The following is a 17,734-nucleotide window of genomic DNA, read 5'->3' as shown; positions in this document are numbered from 1 at the left end:
AAAGGAAGAGATAAAAGGGAAGAGGCAGGACAAGAAGACAAGAGAAGGGAAGGGAAGGAAACCACAACTGCCATGCCCTGTGCCACATCAAGGGCTTTTCTCCATCCATAGAACACTTGGGACTGCGGAAGGTGTGCATGATGTCATAACTAAAATAAAGATGTATTTTATAAATAGTGGCATAATAAAATGGTTGGCAGAAAATTGTGACTTGCCCAACTAGCACAATTAAGGCATAATTTTAAGTATCTTCTACTTGTGACTAAAGAGATACATTTATAAATATATCTGTATATTTAACTTGAACTTTTCAATAAGCATCATCTTAACTATCCAGATTTTAAAGCTCTTTCCAGGTTTCAGTCAATCAGTCTACACATATTTGCTGAGCACCTACCACATGTGAACACTGTGATCCTACACAGTGATATGAGAATGACTCATGCTTAGTCCACAGCTACCTTCACACCCATCTCTACAGATGTAGTGTAGTTCTCCCTCTAGCTGGACGCTGAGATCATCTGAAGGGCTTTAAAAAAAATCTCTTCTGGACTCTAATGGAAGAAATTCTAATCCACTTGGTGTGTGCTGGGGTCAGGGTATTTTTTGGAAATTCCCCATAGTATTCTAATGAGCAGCCAGAATTAGGAAGCTCTGATCTAATCTAATTTTAACACCTTTCCATTTTGTTGGAATGCTCTTTTCCTTACCTATTTTTCCAGTCAGTTCTTCAATCAAAGGAGTTTTGGGGTAACTAGGATAATCTTTTAAACTGTGAAATACAGTTTCTGGAATGATATGGTTTATAGCCGGAGAGAACATAGATTATTTCCAAGCCCAATCTCATTTCCTCATCTATAAGATAAGGATGAAAATACCCACGCCATGGGGTCATTGCGATGATTAAACAGCATATAATAAGTACTGAGTTAGCTGCAGCTACTATGGTGGTTATTGTTGATATTCATCACTCCCCTGTTAGTAGGATTTTGTTCACTCAGTTTACTTCCTTCTTGATTCCAAGGCGAGAGAGCTCAGTAAACTGAGGGTTGAAAATATTTGATATAGATCCAGAAAGGAGGAGGGGAAAGGAAAAGAGAAAAGAGGAAAGAAAGTGTTATACTGAAGTTTTAATAAGGAGAAGGTCTTAGAAAGGAATTACATGGAAAGCTACAGAATGAGATGGGAAGACTCAGGGATTGCAGTAAATCAGAGATGAACTGAAACTTTGGTTCTGCAACAAATAAACCGTGTAACCATCTGCACTTATTTAACTTCCTGGAGTTCACTTTCCATATCCATAAAATGTAAATAAGAATGGCTGCCCCAATGGAGTTTTCATTCACTCATTCCATAGAGATTTATTAGATGCCTACTATCATGTTTATAATATAATGCTATTTGGCAGCTTTGAGCATTCAGAAGGTAGTGGGCACCTGTACAGAAGGGCTGTTAGAGGCGATAGACAGGAGGAAGGAAGTGAATAGTGCCCACAACCAACCCTCTTCACTACAGTTTGTCCTCTGCACTGCTAAGTTGCTCTTCTAGAAAACCTATAAATGGTGGCAGGCTGGATTTGAGGTAACAGATGGCACAATGGATAAGACTCCAGGCTCTGGAGCCAGAGAGCTCCAGCCAACTATCTAACCTTTGCATCCTTCAGTTGTTTCATGTTAAGCGAAGGTAACACCAACACTAACTCCACAGGGCTACTGTGAAAATCAAAGGAGTTAATGCATGTAAAGTGTCTGGTACAAAGTGAGTGTCACATAGATATTAGTTATTGTTCTTTTAACACATAACGTGTCAGGGACTGAGCAAGGTCATCTGCCAGTCACCCTCAGTTCTTTCGTTACGCATCAAACCATGAACACAACCCACAGGTCAAGCATGGGGCCTTGGCCACCTTAATTCCCAGCTCTAACACTTACTAGCCTTAGTAACTTTGTGACTTTGGTAAGTTAAGTACCTTCTCTAGGCGTGCATTTCTCCCATCTGAAAATGGGGATATTGATAGTACTTATGTAGTGGAGTTGTTATAAAAATTAAAGAGACTATTACATGTAAATAGTTAGTACACTGAATGGCACCTAGGTGTTCAATAATCAATACCAACTGTTTATATCAATTCATGGTACCCCTGTCTCTTACCCATAGAAGGGAATGTAAGTAGGAATTATTGGTTTTGTTTGTCACAGTTGGGAGCCTCATTTGAGAACTTCCCTTCACTAGTCCCTCATAAAACACATAGAATTTTTAAACTTTATATTAAGTTATACAAACTCCAAATCATATGCATAAGTATTCAGTATTGCTCTTGAACAGCTGAGTACCAACAATCCTAAAATGTATTCCTTTTATAGCACAATTTTAAAATATTTTAGGAAAATTGTCATTTCTAATAAATAAAACTTCAATTCTCACATTTCTACATATTAATTCTTAAGACTTTGAGAGTTTGAATTTAATAATACTATTCAAAATCACAAAGGTAAAAGGAAATGTGCCCATCTATTCTAACCTAACTCAAGAAGGAAATAATGTTAATATTAAAATAATAAAAACAAAAGAGAAAGTATTAATGTTACTAATAAACAGTTTTAATTTATATAAAAGAATAAGAGAAATGAGAGTGAGAGGCTAATAATAAATAATAAAAGTAAATAAAACCTGTCAGTCAAAATTTGCTGACATGGGTTAGTTATGGGTTACACCAAAATCTAAAGACCAGTACCAAAATTACCAATCTACTTTGTTATTTTGGTTACACACAAGGTTTATTTTTTTTTTCTCCAAGCTGTCTTGTTTATTTCTGAAAGAGATTCATCTTTGGAATTTCATTATTACTTTCCTGATAAACTATGGTAGATAATCTCCAAATATGACCTCCATCAATTCCTTCCCACTCTATATGTGCCCACTCTCCCATCAAGAGATGGAATTTATCCCCCATCCCTTTGAATCTGGCCCAGCCCTGTTACTGCTTGGCAATAGAACAAGGTAGAAATGATATTCTTAGACAGCTGAGTCCAACCCTTAAGAGAACTAGAGGCTTTGCTTCCTTCATCTTATAATACTTGCTCTTGGAATGCTCTTTCAGAACCCAGTTATCATGCTGTGAGAAGTCCATGCCACATGCAGAGGTCACATGGAGGAGGACCAAGTTATTCCAGCTCTAGGTGCGCTTCAGAATCAACAACCACCCTCTATGACTATAGCACACCAGGTAACATCATATGGGACAGAGAAACCTTCCATTTGAGCCATCAACTCACAGAATTGTGAGAGATAACAAAATTGTTGTTTAAGCCACTAAGTTTTGGGGTGCTTTTCTATGATCACTGTGCCAACTCCAGGCCTAAGCCTTAATAAGGCATGGGAGTTTCCTGTTTTGTACCCTTGGTAGTTAGCTGCCATATAAAAACTTTAACTATCCTGAGACCACCATGCAGAGGAGGAAACCCAACCTAGCCATGTGCAGAAGCCACATGGCGGAGAATGAAGACTCCAGTCCACAGTCCTAGCTGAGCTCCTAGACAACAGCCAGCACCAGCACCAACATGCAAGCCGCCTGGGTGAGGTCATTTCAACTCTTCTAGCCATTCCAGCTTCCCAGCTGACAACATGTGAAGCATGAGAACTGCCCATTCAATGCACAATATCATGAGAAACAATAAATTGTATTTATACCACTAATTTTAGGGTAGTTTATTATGCAGTAATAGACAACCAAAATAGAAACTGTGACTAAGGTAAAAGATAAATGACCTTGAGAAGACTGACAGTAAAGACTGGAAGAGCAGTGAGCAAATTGTTATTGGAGGCTCAGTTTCATGTTCATGTCTACTGCATTCCATTGGTTAAATTTAGTAAGCCATAGGCCCAACCCAGATTTTTTAAATTGTATATTTAAATAAAAAATACTTACATACACATATATTATATATATTATACATATTACATATATAATCATGTATACATGTATGCATATATGTTGTATGTATTCTGTGTTTCAGTGGAGGTCACAGAAGAGCAATCTATCACAAAAGCTAAAAGCTTCATGCAGTTACGCTATCAAATGCCAATTTAGATAACTGCATAAGCATAAATGCTATAGGTATTTATATCATAGGTCAATTCTGTTCTTTATCCTCAAGAGAATATTAGCCAGAGATATTAGTCCTTGAAATGAACAAAACTGCAAACAAAATGTAGGAATACACAAGAGTTTTATAATTAGTCAGTTACATAACGTAATTAAATGTTTCTCTTGGAAGGTAAAACTTAGTAGATTGAGTAAAATATGAAACATAACAATGTTCTCAAGATGCTTTCATGTCTATAGAAATGATTTAGAATCCACTTAGTATTGTACTTTACCTGAGCTATTGCGTATAAAGCATTTAGCAAAATGTCTGATACGTAGTAAGTGCTCAATGAACTTTATCTACTACTTTTGTCTCCTTCCATTAATAAACCACAATATTAACCAGTCTGACAAAATTAGAAAAATTACATGTGGGGAAATTTGTTCATTCAGTCAAATACTATACCCATTCTAGCTATCTATTTAATTGAGTCATTATAGACTGCTATACAACGTACTGTATGAAGGACAAATTGAAAAAAAAAAAAAAAATTATTCCCTACTAGCTCCTCAACTTAAAAGTTTTTTAAAGTTTTCAAAAGAGTAAAAGATGATTTTTCCAGACACAAACATTTCTAATACATCCCAAGTTACATCTTAGTAACTTGTACTTTATATAAAAACTTGCTTATTCTTTATTTAACATGTTACTCTAAAGCCAGTATATGCCAAGGTCTCTGTGGTCCAGATTCCAGACCAATGAATCCAAGGTAAAGTCCTAGATTCAAAAATATCTGCTTAAAAAATGCCCCACACAATCTGGGTTCGTGAAAATTTTTTCTCCAATTTAGTCTACACTTACCAAAGTGTGGTACACAGATCACATCTAAAGTTCACATCTGCTGTATCTTGAATGTTTATACTCCATTTCCCCATTCGATTCCTTACTGGGCCATGAGAAACCAACCTCTGCATTTTACCACCTCAGTGTGCCAGGTCTGTCTTCCAGGCACAAGCAACAATGTATTTAATTTTCTAGAACACACTCATTAAGCAGTTTTGGGACTTCACTGAAAGTAACTGTTCACATATGCACAACCAGAATCCAAGTTGCTGCCATGCCCAGACCTCTCAGGATTACCAAACGTGTGGCCAAACTGACTTTTCTAAACAGGAATAATTACTTCCCTAATAGAATCAAAACAAAAACAATAGAGTCACTTCCTCTCACCGAGTCACTGGTTTGTAAGAGAACAGAATACATTTAGAGGATGAATATGTCTTTGAATTACGACAATTCTGACTAATTGTGAAAACTGGAGAAGGGGGAACAGAGAGAGTCTGAGGCAGTGCAGTGGTTAGGTAGTAACGCTCACGAGCCACACCCAGGTGTGAATTCTGGCTCTGACTCCTTAGCTGTGTCACTTTGAGCAAAGTCACTTGACTTCTCCAAACTTCTGCTAGAATCCTGGCACATGATGGTGATGGTGTGGTACAGTGATAACCTCCAAATCCCATTTCAACCTCAGTCTCCTTTCCAACCAGTCATCAATTAGGCCTTCTCATGCATTGTATGCATTTAATCACCCCAACATTTCTATATGGTGGGAATGATTAGCTCCTTTTAGCAGACAAGCGAATTGGGCAGCAAGAGGTGAAATGACTTGTCCAAAGTCACACAGCTAGTATATGTGTGACTTTCTATGTCTATGTCCTATGTCTTTCTGACCCAAAGTCCAATCCTGGTGTTTTCATTTTAACGAGGAGCCTTCAGGATCCTCCAAGTTAACGACTGAATATGCTCTATTCCTAATGCTTACTCTTTCCAACCCTTGAGTTCCATTTTGATTCCACAATAGCTGTCTCTGGCTACAGAAGTCAATAACATTTATTTTTAATTTAAATATTTGTTTAATTTTTTACAAATAGTATTACATTGTCATTGAAATAAAATTGAATAACCTAGATGTATGGAAATTAAAAACATGAAGGCTCTCCCCACCCTGAATCTCACTGCTAAGACAATATTGTTGTTAGCAACTTGTTGCTCAACTTCCAGACTTTTTTCCATGCATTCATTATTATACACACACACACCATAAAAACAGGTAAATTTTTGGCTTGTTTTGATTTATCATCTTTAACAGAGTATTCTGCAACTTGCTTTTCTCAATTAGTATATCTTAGATATATTTTCATGGTGATATATATGGATTTTCCAATTCTTTGAATGACTGTATAGTATCCCATTCTATGTCTAAATTTATTATAGTATCATCAATTGACGAGCATTTAGATTTACTACAATTTTCACTATAATGAACAATGCTGCAGTATTTCATTTTGCACATACCTATCTTTGCACACTGGTGTTAGTATTTCAGTAGGGTATAGTCCTAAAAAGTAGTATTGCTGACAGCAGACTTCTAAACTTTTACAGATACTGACAAATTTCACTGCAAAATGACTGAACCAATTTATAAATTACCAACTCTTATAAAAGACTATTTTATCACAAGTAAATTTTTAATTCAGATTTAAAGGAATTAGAAGAAATCCTTTCAAATAATAGAAATGTGTATATTATTTAAATTTTCATATAAATTTAATCAAACGACTTCTCTTTAATGTCCCAAAAGTTTGCCTAAGGAATATTTTTTCCTAAGTAATTGATTATTATTCTCAGGTCAAACAATTATATGACCTTTTCAATTTGGGGACAATTATATCAAAAAGAGAGTTGGAAATGTTTGTAACTGATCTATAACAATAAAAATGAGAAAATTAGCAAATATAAGTCATCATTTATCACCTCTCAAGGAGAGAAAATATATGGTAGCAGTTAATAACTCAGGTTCTAGAGTCAGACCAACTCAATCATTCATTCAACAAATATTTACAAGCATCTACTACGGGTCAAGCCCTGTTCTAGGTGTTAGATATATGGGTGAAGGTAAACAAGACAAAGAGGACCCCTCTGCTCTCATGCAGTTTACATTAGGGTTATGGAGATAAAATAAATTAATTAACAGAACAATTTCAAAAAGTGATAACTAAATAGAGTATTATGAGACATTACCAGGGAGGTGAGGCAGGATTTCTTTACACCTGATGGTGAGGCAGGGCTTCTCAAAGGAGGTGATGCATGGGATGAGGCCTCAATAACAAGCATGAGCTGGTCAGGGGAGGATCTGGGGCAGACAAAGAGCAAAACTGCTAGTGCAGAGAGAAGGTTGGTCTCTTCAGGGAATGGAAAGATGGCCAGTATACAAAGCTACGGCATACAATGTTGTAGGAAAGGTTTGGGTGAGCAAGCAGGTAGGGCTTTTAGGCCATTGGGAAACGTGTGCTTTCTATTCTAAGCTGTTAGATTGTCTTTAGCACAAGAGGGGCATGATCTACTTTACACTTTAAGAGACCATTCTGGCTAATATACTCCCCACCATTGATTAATTGTGTGTTTTGGACAAGTTACATTACCTTTCTCAGCTTCAGTTTCCTCATTTATAAAGTTGAGATAACAGTATCTGTTACATGGAGTTGATATAAGGGTTAAGTGAAGTAATGAATGGAAAGCATTGTGCACAATATCAAGCACACAATAATTGTTCACTAAATGTTTTCGATTAACTCACTTTTACATCATTAAGATTACATTAAGCAGAACTAAGCATAATTCACTACCCCCAATTTTGCAACACAATAGCTAAGAATATCCTTTAAAATTAGTCCTGACTCAAATTCTCTAATATTGAGAGGTTGGATATTTCCATATTGAATCAACAGTCAGCACTTTCCTCTTACCTGATCCTATAATACAGCCCTGAGCTACATGTGTTTGTGTATGTGTTTGTGTACACAAACAGCCCCCTACTGTCACATAGATTATTCATCCTTGTGTTACCTCCAGAGTCTACAATGCTCAATACATCATATACAGATAGGGCAGGCAAAGCAGGTAGGTAGGTAGGTAGATGGATGGACTAACAGATACACGGAAGATAAAAATCATGGGGGCAAAAGAAAAGAAGAGAGTGTTTCAAATTGAATTATTCAAAATAATAATTTTTTAAATCATGAGTATATAAAATGCATAACTGATCATTTCTTGCCATGTTTATTATTCTATTCATGCATTTACATAGTACTGAATTCATGCTGAAACCCTAACAGAAGACACAGCCCTACTCTAAGGACTTACTGCCTTCCAATCTTGCTTCATCTCTACTGAAAATATTTAGCAACACTCTGAGAAACATGAAAGAGGTACTTCTCATATTTACCAAGGTACTGACGAATTATAAGTAATAGAACCAAAATTGTGAAACCTGCTATATTTGATCTTTGCATTTTCCATGCACTCAGAACTCTTAGTGTGACATCGAGAAAGTTTATACATAGAATTCCCCTTTCTAGGCTCTTGAAACAAGGATCCCCAATAGTTGTGGAAACATCTGTTCAGTGATCTTGCATCTAAATATGTGAATGGTTTCTACACACTGAAAATTGTATAATGGACAAAAAGTGACATTATATCCAAATACAGAGGACCATAGAAATTTGAAAAGTCATTGATTTAATTAAATAAAATTAGTAAAAGAACAACTAGGTTTAGAAAATAATCCTTTAGGGCAGACTGTTCTGTGATATACAAAAAACTTTTCTATGCATTGTCTTATTTTTGATCCTCACAAATCTCTTAAGAAAACATGGTAGATTATGTCTGCAGTTTATAAACATAAAAACTGAACACATTGAGTAGATGATTTACCCCAAGTCTCTAATCAGTAAGTAGCAAAACTGGAACTCTAACCCAGGCCTTCTCAGTGTACATTCTGCCACCCCAAAGTAATGCAACGTGCCAAATCATGCAATTTGTTAAAACTGAACTTATTTCTATTTAAAAAGAGCCAGAGGAGCCAACTATATTGGAAAAAAAAAAAGTGCAAGTAGCATTATTAAAATTCCTCCTGGAATTTTATTATAAATCCTTTCAAGCAGTATAATAATCCCTTTATATAAGCATAATTCCTCCTGATCATTAAAATACTACATACTCCCTAGCTGCAGATAATAATAATAGCAACAAAAAAGCTCTCATCTCTTGAATACACATATGCCAGACTCTGTCCTACATTCTCCACATTCATTGACTTTAATTCTTACAGCAATCTTAGAAGTAGGTATTATTATTATTATCACCACCACCATCATCATCATTATATAAATGGAAAAAACTGAGGCATAAAGTGGCTAAGTAACTTGTCCATGACCATTTGGCAAGTAAATGGGTTCAGCAACTTTTAGGTGCAACATTACGCCGCCTTTTGAAATAGAAGCTTCCTTATCCCATTCTAACCTCTCCCCTATCAGATTCAACCAATGATAAGGGAAGAATCTCTAGTTGAGATGAGCACGATTTAAACCCTTTCCATGCATGTTTATGCAATACCAATCTTGCCGACCTGTGACTATACTTTATCAAAGTGCTGAAGGATTCACATGTAAAGTACCTAACAGAGAACCTGGCACAATGTATGCAGTTGACAATTACTGAGAGTCTACTGTGTGTCTGGCATTATTCTAAATCCTTTTCTCTATACATACTCCATAAATGTTAACTTGGTTCTTTTTTTGTCCTAATGGATAGGCTGAATCAAAAGTTGTTTCTTTGGAAATTAAGCTGGGCAATAGAGAAAACTTCTTTTCATGAAGGCAAGGACTGTTATATCAATGGGTATAAAAAGCTGTTGTATATGGGTTGTTAGGGACTACTGTTGCTCTGGCCCTTGATGAGACCCAGATGCACATAAAAAATTATGAGAGGAAATATAAATGAGGAGACTGAGGTCATAATCTGGACTCCCCACCTACAGAGAGATTTCCTCTCCAGGAAAAGTAAAACTTAAAGCACAAAGAAATTAGAAGTTTGATTGATTTTCCAAATCAATTATGTGAGTTTTAAATGTTATCTCCCTGAGTTCCTTTAAATATTATGCTTTCTCAACACTTTTTTTTTTTTTTTTTTTTTGCGGTATGTGGGCCCCTCACTGTTGTGGCCTCTGTTGAGGAGCACAGGCTCCGGACGCGCAGGCTCAGCGGCCATGGCTCACGGGCCCAGCCGCTCCGCAGCATGTGGGATCTTCCCGGACCGGGGCATGAACCCGTGTCCCCTGCATCGGCAGGTGGACTCTCAACGACTGCACCACCAGGGAAGCCCTCTTGACATTTTTAAAGGAAAAAAAAATACTTTAAAGACAAAACTTTTCAGAAATCCACGTATTATGTGAAAAAAGATACAACAGCCTCCCTTGCTAAATCTACAGTTTGGAGAAATTTGATTTCAAAATAACACTAACCCATTCATTTATTCAACAAGAATTGAGCAAGAACTATCTTGCATACTTTGTGTTAAATCAAGTAGAAAATCTCCCTTCCCACTATGGAAAGAACCATTCTTTAAAATATGTCAATGACTATTTCTAACTTGCCACAGTGATGGGTCCAAATGACACAGAAATGGTCATATAAAATACTATGATATTGGTTTGGGAAAAAAAAGACATACACACACACACACACACACACACACACACACACACACACACGAAACTGAAAGCAAGTTCCTTTATAAAGGTAAACATATTCAGCATCAGTGGACCTCAGGGGAAGACTGGAGATTCAGGACGTCTGCTCAATCTAGTAGATTATCCAAATGGATCCATATCTTTCTCCTCCCTAAAATTCTTCCAGTTCCTGGTTGATTAATATATTACAACTAAACATGAAAGATGTAGAACTACTTACAGTAATAGAGAGGGGAAAAGTGGGAGGTAGTAAATACACAACTAAGGCAGAGATATGGGTTTCATTGTACATTCCACGGCCAATATGAATGATATTGATTTTCAGATTACCTGCTCTTTTATATTATTCATACCTCCTTTTCCCTCGATTAGTGAAGAGAACGAAATTGTCTGTGCACTTGCTTGATTCCACTGAGAGGCCTGAATCACCACTTGGAAATATCAATCATTCCTTTAAGATTAGTCTCTACTAAAAGCCTGCAGTGAAACGATAATGCACTAACCTGTCTCCAGTTAATGGCAAAATAATGGTTGCTTGAGAAGAAAACACAATGAAAGATAATCTCATTTGAGGGCTGCAAAATAAGAAAAGAGGCAGTTAAAACATTTTTAAAAGAAATATTGATATAATACAGATGTATAGCTAGGGAGTCTCATTTAAAATCAGTCTCACTGAATGGGCCAGGCTTCTTTTAAATGGAACTCCCTAAGTAGACACACTTAACTCTGCTCAACATTACTGCATATGTCATTTTGGATTTAGTCAGTGCTTCTCAGCACTCAAGCACTCCTCCCTGACCCATAGGACTGTTTACGTAGAGCCTAACTAGAAAGATGAATTCTAGGCCAATGGAAAATTTTTTGGTAGAAAGTGCTTTTTCCTTTGATGTTCTATCTCATCTCCTTCTAGGAGGCCAATCCCTTCAGAGTGATTATCATTAGCAATTTTAGGGCTGGAGAGCAGTCTGTTTGATTTAATTAACACAGCTACGAAAAGGAGTTCATACAGAAGTTATCCTGAAGTAAGATTACTTAAAGAGTGTCATGGACAATGTGAAAGAGAAGAACAAATCACATTTTGATTAGACATTTTCAATTTTCCAAGTCTCAAATATCACACTCCAGTTGGCAATGACTGCCCTGGTTAGCTACACCTTTTAAGCTTTAAGCCTTGATCTCACAGAATGGTTCTAGTTTCGAAGACACTCTATGCAACTCACTAAGATCTGAAACTGAAGATGTGAAAGTAAGACCTATAATAAACTGAAGAGCAGAATGATATCAAGGGGTTATACATATTTGAAAAGTCATTCTCTTCAGTAGTCACCCTTTATTTACTTTCTACAATGCACTGTTGGTTAGTAACTGAGTAACTAAAATTGAGCCAGAGAACTGTGTATTATAGAATTCCAATTTGTAAACCAGACCAAAGAAGAGCCCCACTTCTTGGAAATATACTGAAATGACCCACTGCTTTTGATCAAAATCTATGGGACTCTGCACACTCTTGGATTAAATCAGAAATTTTATAAACAACTCTTTCTTCTGCCTTTGACATTTAAGGATATAGGGCCTTGTTTATTTTTCTCTCCTAGACAAGCTTACCTCAGACCTTGTCCAGAAATGAGTGTTATACTTGGCTTCTTAAGCAGGAGACTGATGATTAAACATGGACAAGCATACATTTTTATAGGGATAAACTTACTGCTGCCAATAACTAAAAGCAAGGATTGCCTAGGCCTCTACAGATTGTTTGAAGTTACTTGCAACATGACTTTCAAAATGTTTTGATCATCCAAGCCTGTTTTACAGAAAACATTTGGGCTAACAAGACTGAAAGAAGCAATATTTAATGATACAGCTCCTTTTCATGTCCTTTCCATTATCTTGATAAACTTGCATTTGCTCATTGCATTTTTTCTTCTGAAAAAAAAAAAAGGAGAAAAAAAAAAAGCCTCAAAAGACTAGTGTCCTAAGGTTATTTTTAAATAGGGATGCCACTAATTCCTGGTTACCTCTAAATAAGAGAGTAAGCTGGATTTCATGGCAGTTATGCTTTTTATAGGAGAGAAACCAATCTTTCCTAGTAAGGCTTATTGCATATATAGAACAGTTAAATTTTAAACCAGCCACACACCCACATATTGCGTAAACACAAGTCGTTTCTTTAAACACACACAAGTGCCTTTCCTGGTAGTGGGTTATTAACACATGTTCATTTGAAGTTTACCAACACTTATTATTTTTTTAATGAGGACCTCAACAATGCTAAGAATTGTAATGGAAAGGAAAATATATTATGAATACTATTAGCATAAAATTTTTAATGTGGTAAATTATGAGAAAGCATAACTGAAATTCAGAACAGATGAAAATTCAGAAAGGAAAAGACATTTGTAATTGTATCTGAAGATGCTTCCCCAGAGCCTGAGCCAAGTTTCTGGGATCCAGATGAAAAAAGCCCTCAACAACTGAAGGGCTGTCCTAATAACAGCATGTGTGTGATAAGACCTTGAGGCACTTAAAAATCAACCTTTCAGTAAAGGCTTTCCCTGCAAATGGTTTCCAACTTCCCTCCACATTAAACTCCCCTGCTTAGAAATGGAAAGTGGGAGAAATACCTCACAAATCTCTCTGTAAGTTGCTGGACAAAATTGTAAATTTCAATCCAGTTATTTGCCACACTCCCAGACCTGAAAAAGGAAATTGAACTGATCATAAAAGCAACACATTTACTGGGGCCTAATCTGACCTCTTCTTCAAGCAAAGTAACAGCGTCAGCATCTGAAACTTAGGTGCTACGAGAATCTAGGAAGTCAACCCATCTTCAGGGACCATCTGGCTGCTAATTGTTTGGAGTAGGATCCCAGCTCTTCAAAATAAACACAGCCTTCCTTAGAAGGAAATGCAAACCACACTGGGTATGTTAACCTTAGACTTTGCCTAGCTACAATGAAAGCGCTGTGATCAGGATAAAACCAGGCAAACTTTAGCCAGCGTGAGGCGCTGAGGACAGAGGGGCCCAGAAAGAGTCTTGTCTGGGTTACAGGGTCTCAGAAGGCTATCCCAAGTGGCCGCACTCCCATTTCCCAAGAAACTCCACAACTGGCCAGCAGTGACTACCCATCTCCCAGCGAGCCTAGCAGCTCAGGGATCCTCCTATCACCCCGCAGCCCGCAAAGATCCGAAAGCGCTAGCTTTTCGGACAGAGATAGCAACAGGGCACCCATCACCGGGTTACCCACACCCCTCCCCAGGTCGCACATACATCTCAGCCTCCCCAGCTACAGCTCACTACCCAGTGCCACTCTCACCACAAGACCCTGCATCTCCCTCCCGCACTCACTTGTCCAGGACGAAGTAGAGATCAAAGGCTCCACGGCAGGAGGGCTGCTCCTGGGCGCTCACCAGCCCCCCAGGACCGCTGAGAGCTAGTAGCCACAGCCCGGGGACCAGCCAGCTCCCGGGACTGCGCGCCGGAGAGAGCCCCGCCACCATCCTGCGGCCAGGGGTCTGCGACTCCCTCCTGCTCGCAGCCCCCTCTGCTCGACTCGGTGGCGACGCTAGGGTGGTAGGAGTTACCAGGGACGCACCCTACGGTGGGAGATTGCGAGCAGCTAGGGCGCCGGCGCCTGGGTCAGCAGGACCCACTAACTGACAGAGGGAGGGAGACCGGGAAGGAGGGAGGTCCTAGGAGGACAAAGGGAGACTCCGCAACCGCCGCAGCTGCCGCCGGAACTCTTGACGAATCCCAGTGGAAGAGCGATCCAGTCCTCCCCCTCCCGATTCCAGAGAGTTCCTGCAGACAATAAGGGCCCTCGGCGACAGCTTTCAAGAGAAGTTCCTCCCCGGCCTCTGGTCGAGCCTCTAGCGCCCGCCTGGAACCCGGACCGAGAGTTCCAGTCCGCCGGGAGGGCTCGATTCCGGCTGCTGCAGCGCGAAGCGGGACAGGCACCCCCGGGACGCGGCCGCCGCCGCGCAAACTTGGAGTGGAAACCCCTCTCTTCTGGTTCCCTTCCTCCGGCGGCCCAGCTCCGCTCTGCACTCCAAACTTTCTTCCTCGTACTCCACTCCGGCGCAGCGCAGCCGGGCGGTCCCCTTTAGGGGAGGAGGCTGAACTACTGGCCCCGGGACTGGTGGCTCCGGAGAAGCCACTCACGGCAGGCCAAAAGCGCGACTGGCCGGGTGCCCGCAGTGTCAGTGCGCCCGAGGGCGGGGCCTGATCCGAAGGCCGCCGAGCCACACACACGCACGCTTGTGGGTTCGTGCCGAGCTGAAGATGACTAACGCTTGTCAGTTTTTGGAAAAGGGATAAGTAGTTTAGAAAAACAGATGTCCTCTAGAAACTAAACATCTCCATGTATCCTGCAGCCTCGGCCTATTTCAGCAGCTGTGCAGAGCAGCCCTCGCCGTGGTTTGGGAAACTGAAGTCCAGCCATCCCAAGAGAGGTGATGCCCCCCCCCCGCACTCTGCCCCACCCCCATGACCACAAGCACACTTGCTGCACCGCTACCTAAGAAAGGCAATTTCCTCTTTTTCTATGAACCTACTTGGTTGTTTCATCTCACCAAGCCTAGAAACCAGCATGGTGGTGGGAATGGGGGTGGGGTCGGGGGTGGGAGCTGAACTCTTCAGCAGTGGACAGTTGTACCTCAAAATATTTCATCCCACTGTCATTTATCTCAAGCTCCAGATATTAAGCATTGCATCTTGCAGCAAGCTAGGCCACCCTTGCCAAACTGTGCAGGAGCAAAAGTTTGCAGGCGTTCAGATTCTCTGCTTACTCATTTTGCATTCCCTCCCTCCTCCCCCACCACACCTGTGACACCTGCCTTCCCCTGATGGAAACTGGCTTTTAGAAGCTACCAATCTGACTGGTATAAACACCAATGATTGACAGTAATGTGAAGTGTCACTTCCTCCTTTTCATTTGAATTAAATCAAGGCTTTCCGATCAAAAGTTCATATACTACCTAATCACATATCGTCTTAGCAATTCTATTGGTTGTCCTGCATATTTAACTTTTCATTTACATAATCTTTGACATACAACCAGATCTGCAAGCTCTCTGAGGATAGAAACCTGCCACTTTAACAAAGACTTATTAAGTACCTACTATGTGCTAGGCACTGTTCTAGGACCTAGAGTTAAGGCTCCGAATAAGATGACAAGCCCCAGTTTCCATGAAGCTTGCAGTCTGGTTGAGGAGGAAAAACAGACAAAAATACGTAAGTAAATGTCTGTATTAGAAGGTAGTTTGCAGAGATTTAATGTATGGTAATATGATAGAGAATGACCAGCTAGATGACTAACACAAAGAAGGTAGCCATTCCAAGAACTAGAGGGGGAAACCTTCCCAGCTGCTCCAACTTTACATAAGTATTAGCTTAGAACATTCAAGAAACAGAAAGAAAAACAGTGTGGCTAGAGTTCTGTGAGAAAGAGGAAGTAAGAGAAGTAGGCAGGGACTAGTATATGTGCTTTGTAAGCTGTGGTAAAGAATTCAGATATTTTATATTGTGTGACTGGAGCCCATTAAGGGCATTCCAGGGGTGGAGAATAGGATAAAGTGATATGATCTATGTTTTTCAAAGATCATTCTAGCTGATATGACACACTGAATTTGGAGACAGCAAGAATGAAAGCAGGAAAACCGGTCAGGAGGCTACTGCAGGATCAGGACACAATAAAATGGTACCTTGGACCATCACCCCTATAGTGGCTGAACTGAGAGATATGAATGGATGAGAGCTTCAGTAAATACAGGTAGATCCCCAGTTTGGAAATGTCTGCCACTTAGAGATGGAAATTCCACTATCATCCACTGGATCCACCACTTTTTACCTGATAGGGGGGTAGGGAGGGTTCTGATGGGGCAAGTGGCTGACTGAGTGGAAGATAACTTACACTTTTGTTAGAAAGAAATGCAAATCCTCCATTGTTTTCAAGTAACTGAGCTCCAGAAATAAAGTCCATTGAGAGGGATGGCTCTATTATAAGCATCCTAATTCTGTACTCCTTGGTCTCATATCTTCTTAAGGTTCTGAAACTCTTGATTCTTCTGCAGCCATCAGGCCTCCAGGGATATGGTGCCACCTCTCATTTCAAATTTAGGGCCAACTGTAGATACATTAATTTCTTTGACTTCCCACAGCAAAACTGGAATGGGCTGACATTTTCAGGAAACTTGTGTTAACAGCTGTTAAGGGTTTTTTTTTTTCAAGGTTTTTATTATTTACTGTTGGTTAAAACTGGTCTTCATTTTCAGCTTTAGTTTTAATGAAGACAGAATCCAAGATAGCATATACTTTTACCAATTAATATCATATCAGTACATGACTAAATAAAATCTGGGGGGAAAATCTGCCAAACAGTAATGACAAGTGGTTTCAAGTTAAAAGGGGACAGAAGGTAAAGAAATATGAGACACAGTGCTAACCGTGTACTCTATCCTCAGGAGAAAGTATTTTAAACTCACGTTGGTTTCCTTTTCCCCCAGCTTCCTGCCTCATTTTCTGCTCAGCTTCTGGGACTCCACACACTAGTCTAAGGATCTACCTTGTGCTAGGCCCAAACGAAAGCAAAATACTTTGGACTTAAAATTTGTTCCTCCTCAAAATCCCTAGGCCCTCCTAGACTCCTCTCATTCAGTTCTTCTTTCCTGACCCAGGCCAGCAGAGGTGATCGGCATACCAAAGTGTATCACCTTTCTTTTGTTTGTTTGGCTAATTAATTCTGCCCAGTTCTGGAACTTCTATCATTTCACTCATTGGCTCATGTAAGATCTACAGCAAAGCAAGGATGTGGCCTCACCTAGCACGGACCAATAATTAATCAAATCACTTTCATCTAATATAAATTAGTGGGAAGGTCATTAATTACTGGGGCAACAAACTGTCCCAATTTGTTCCAGACTGAGGGGTTGTCCAGTGACATGGGACTTTCAGCGCTAAAACTGGGGCAGTCCCTGGGATGGTCCCTAAAGCAGCGGTCCCCAACCTTTTTTGGCACCAGGGACCAGTTTCATGGAAGACGATTTTTCCACGGGTGGCGGGACA

At 39.6% G+C, this 17,734-nt stretch overlaps 1 protein-coding gene across 3 annotated transcripts in view; it reads right to left on the bottom strand.

Annotated features, from left to right (window-relative positions):
* Positions 1 to 14,959, bottom strand: part of ANTXR2 (ANTXR cell adhesion molecule 2) — a 165,235-nt gene extending 150,276 nt beyond the window's left edge. Inside the window, exons 1-3 of one of the 3 annotated variants that reach the window (XM_007447566.1) lie at positions 14,021 to 14,959; positions 13,296 to 13,367; positions 11,178 to 11,249 (exon numbers count right to left, since the gene is read on the bottom strand). In XM_007447566.1, the coding sequence (XP_007447628.1) occupies positions 11,178 to 11,249; positions 13,296 to 13,367; positions 14,021 to 14,172 (296 nt within the window). In that variant the 5' untranslated portion in view covers positions 14,173 to 14,959. The remainder of the gene's footprint in view (positions 1 to 11,177; positions 11,250 to 13,295; positions 13,368 to 14,020) is intronic. The other 2 variants (XM_007447567.1, XM_007447568.1) reach the window with 2 other exon arrangements.
* Between the last annotated feature and the right edge of the window lie 2,775 nt (positions 14,960 to 17,734).

This window comes from Lipotes vexillifer, unplaced genomic scaffold, assembly GCF_000442215.2.
Source record: "Lipotes vexillifer unplaced genomic scaffold, Lipotes_vexillifer_v1.1 scaffold272, whole genome shotgun sequence".
Taxonomy (NCBI): Eukaryota; Metazoa; Chordata; class Mammalia; order Artiodactyla; family Lipotidae; genus Lipotes; species Lipotes vexillifer.
This window is presented reverse-complemented; position numbering and strand designations above follow the sequence as displayed.